Genomic DNA, 3,466 nt, shown 5'->3' on the forward strand with positions numbered 1-3,466 from the left:
ATGAGGGCACGGAGCCGACGTCACGTGTCCGTCTGCGTCAAGAGGCCGAGCTCTCCCACGCCTTTTTCTTCCGCTTGCACCTTGGTCGCCATTTTATGTTGAAGGTTGTAGAACCTCCGAGTCTCGTCGACTCTATGGTCGAGCTTTTCGGGGTTCGACCAATCCCAACCCCGATCTGGGAAGAAGAACCCGCCTTTATCCGCAAGGAGGCGGGAATTGCCACGAAGCTCCTGTGGAGAGAGAGGAAGACGCTGAAAAAGGCCAATAAGCAAGGAGGATTTGATGACGTTAGCCAATTGGAACGCGGGAAGGTAACGGCCAATGGGAGTGGAGGGACTCCGGGACACGTGGGTGGGGGAGCTGAGCGCTGTGACCAAGGGCTAAAGCGGGGAGGTGAGTCAGTCACCTTGAGCAGAGAGAGTGCGGTGGGCCGAGCAGGGGCTGCAGGGGAGTGGGAGTGCAGGTGACTTGGGGCCGGGAGCCAGGGCTCCGTACAGCTGTGGACTGGGCCATGTGGAGCAGCATTTGCCTCCAGGGATGGGGAAAGACTGTGGGAGTCTTTAAGCTTTATCAATTAATGTTAATTACCAACGGTAATGAGCGATAAACGGCCGCTGGGGAGAGTAGGGGACAGCTATGTAACATGGGCAGGATCCTGCGCGACGTCTGCCAGTTTCTGCCTCCAGCCTTCCCGGGAGACTACTCCTTTTCGCAACATTTCCCTCTTGGGGCCTGAGCCGCCTCCTTTTACTTCCGATCTCAGTTGCTGTCCTTCTGCAGACCCGCTGCGCAGAAAGTGGTTGACCCCGGGATCCGCGCTGTCCTTCTGACCTCTAATGCCCTCCTTAGCTGGGGCACAGGAAAAGAGGGGTCTGGGAGAGCGAGCGGAGGTGGATGGGGACGGCAGAAGGTCGCCACTGTAAGCGGACAACCAGGCTTTCATAGGAATTATGGTGTTTTTCCCCCCTTCTCTTCTTGCAGATTGAAAAATGCAGACCACCAAGGCACTGCTCGTTTCTCCAGTTCTGGTAAGCTGTGGCTCCGGGTTACCCTATAGTGCCGTATGGTATGGGAGCGATCTTGTTTAATGAATGAACTAAGAGGAGCTGGCGCCCCATGATGGTGATGGCTCTTTGGGGAAGCTCTAGGATGTGGTGCAGGCAACCTGTGCTTATTGAGGCCTGTAAACCAGCTGTCGTGGCTTTTTGAGTGTCCTCAGAGAGGCTAGAACTGATCTTTTGTTACAGTCCTGGCTTGGATGTAGCCAGACGACCGGAAAACAGTTTTTCTAAACCTTGCCTGCATGTTGGAAGGTTTAACACTCCAATGCCCAGACTGCACCTTAAACCATTTGCATCAGACTGTGAGGATGGAGGTGGAACCCCAGGCAATTTTTTTAGAACTCCCCAGATGATTCCAGTGTTCTGCCAATTCTGAGAGTCATTGCAGTACATAATGTGTCAAGAAATCCATTTCACTGGGGGCTCTCCTAAGATGGCTGTTCCCAGAGCCTAACCAGGCTTTCTGGTCCACTGCATGAAGGGTAATGTTGCTGTAAGTGCATTTGATTTCTTCCTTTGTGCCTTTTGTTATCTCAGTACACTTCCTATAGCTGATTGGATGTTTGAGTCTTACTCTACTCTGGGACACTGATTAGGGCTGTGCCCTTGGAAATGAACTTTGGTGCCTGGTTTGGTTTGGGTTTGGTTCTGAGGATTGAGCCCAGAGCCTTGTGAGTGCTCTCCAGCCTGGCACATGTCAATTGGTGCTGGCTGCCACTGCTGGCTACTACAGACTTTCAGGACAACTGTGTCTTGTGCAGACCTACTCAAGAGAAGAATAAATTAATTGACCTTGAAACTCATTGGACTGGTTTTGACAGACTCTTGCCAATTAGGTTAGGTTTTTGTGTGTTTGTTTTTGCCTGTTACGTCTTTCTGGTTTTACAGATCCGCTCCTGTACCAGGGGTCTAATCAGGCCTGTGTCTGCTTCCCTCTTGAGTAGGCCAGAGGCCCCATCTAAACAGGTAAGGAAGTAAGGCCCCTCAGGATCTCCCTAGGCAGTGGTCCCTCCAGTCAACTGACTTGCTCTTAGGAGAATTAGGGAATCTGTGAAGCTCTTGTAATTCCAAGACTCAAATAACAGTCTTAGGTGTGACTAGCCCCTCCTGAAAGTGTCCTGGGGATAACTGGCATTCACCTTGCAAGCAGGGTATTCTGCCCTGGTCAGGCTGCCACCAGCTGTTTCTTAGCTCAGGTGGGTGGGGTGAGAGTGGAGCCAGCCACCTGACAGATGCCTCACTGCCTCCTTCCACCCTTCCTTCCTCCTTCCCTCTCTTCCAGCCTTCCTGCAGCAGCTCCCCTCTCCAGGTGGCCAGACGGGAATTCCAGACCAGTGTTGTTTCCCGGGATATTGACACAGCCGCCAAGTTCATTGGCGCTGGGGCTGCCACGGTTGGTGTGGCTGGATCAGGGGCTGGCATTGGAACAGTGTTTGGTAGCTTGATTATTGGCTATGCCAGGTAAGTTTGGGGCTGCCCATAGTATTTCTCAGAAGATCCACCCCATTAAGGCAGAATCTTAGCAGATAGGGAGCCTTCAAGTTGATGTTATTTACCACCTATTTCTCCAGTGTCCCGAGTCAGAACTGAAGTATGTGTCCCACCTGCCCCATGTAAACTTGCCAAGTTCTTAGTCTCCTTTCCTATCCATGTCCCCAGGGTAGGTGTAAGCTAGGCCCTCTTGGAACAGTAGCACCCTCCCCTCTCTTGGACCCTCACCCTTTCCTCTCCCTGGCAGGAACCCGTCTCTCAAGCAACAGCTCTTCTCCTATGCCATTTTGGGCTTTGCCCTGTCTGAGGCCATGGGGCTCTTCTGTTTGATGGTCGCCTTCCTCATCCTCTTCGCCATGTGAGGCTCCGTGGGGTCACCCAGCCGTCCCTGCTGCTTCGACTCCATGCCAGTCCTGGTGCTGGAGTGTGCTAAGCTTTACCATTAAACAACGTTTCTCTAAACCATATGCCTGTGCCTGTCTTTCTACTGTGGGGGCTGGAAGAGGCTTGGGTGGAATGGTAGAAGTGGTACTCTGGTCAGCCCTGCTGATGAGGAAGTGGGCAGAGTGTGGAAGGGTCCCAGTGTCTCAGAAGAGCTCTGAAATAGCCTGGGTAAAGGCGCTTTGTCCCTTTCAAGTTAGCATACTGACAGATGCCATTTTGGGGGGTTTTGCTTTGTTTTATTGGCAGGGGTGGGGTGGGTGGGGTGGGTGTCTTGCTTTATTTTGTCAAGACCTCGGGCCTGCCTTGCTGTGTGGCTCTGGCTGGCCTACAACTGGCTGTGTAGAACATGCTAGCTTTGAATCTGGCTAGCCTGGAACTTGCTATGTAGACCATGCTAGCTTTGAAATCATAGAGATCCACCTGCTTCTACCTTTCACGTGCTGGGATTAAAGACATGTGCCACCTATTGT

At 52.4% G+C, this 3,466-nt stretch overlaps 1 protein-coding gene across 1 annotated transcript; it reads left to right on the forward strand.

The window, feature by feature from the left end:
- The first annotated feature begins 382 nt into the window (after nt 1-382).
- Nucleotides 383-3,019, forward strand: Atp5mc1 (ATP synthase membrane subunit c locus 1). The gene is made up of 5 exons (XM_052756310.1): nt 383-463; nt 982-1,028; nt 1,950-2,027; nt 2,344-2,522; nt 2,800-3,019. The coding sequence occupies exons 2-5, from the start codon at nt 990-992 to the stop codon at nt 2,912-2,914; spliced, it is 411 nt and encodes a 136-aa protein (XP_052612270.1). The 5' UTR covers nt 383-463; nt 982-989; the 3' UTR covers nt 2,915-3,019.
- Nucleotides 3,020-3,466: the final 447 nt, after the last annotated feature.

This window comes from Peromyscus californicus, unplaced genomic scaffold (genome assembly GCF_007827085.1).
Source record: "Peromyscus californicus insignis strain IS unplaced genomic scaffold, ASM782708v3 Scaffold_3__1_contigs__length_106647218, whole genome shotgun sequence".
NCBI lineage: Eukaryota > Metazoa > Chordata > Mammalia > Rodentia > Cricetidae > Peromyscus > Peromyscus californicus.

Excerpts from the sequence above, each read along its gene's own strand:
- Atp5mc1 (XM_052756310.1), top strand. The coding sequence starts at position 990 with ATGCAGACCACCAAGGCACTGCTCGTTTCTCCAGTTCTG. Across the intron at positions 1,029-1,949 it reads TGCTCGTTTCTCCAGTTCTG|ATCCGCTCCTGTACCAGGGG; the intron begins GTAAGCTGTGGC and ends CTGGTTTTACAG. Across the intron at positions 2,028-2,343 it reads CAGAGGCCCCATCTAAACAG|CCTTCCTGCAGCAGCTCCCC; the intron begins GTAAGGAAGTAA and ends CCTCTCTTCCAG.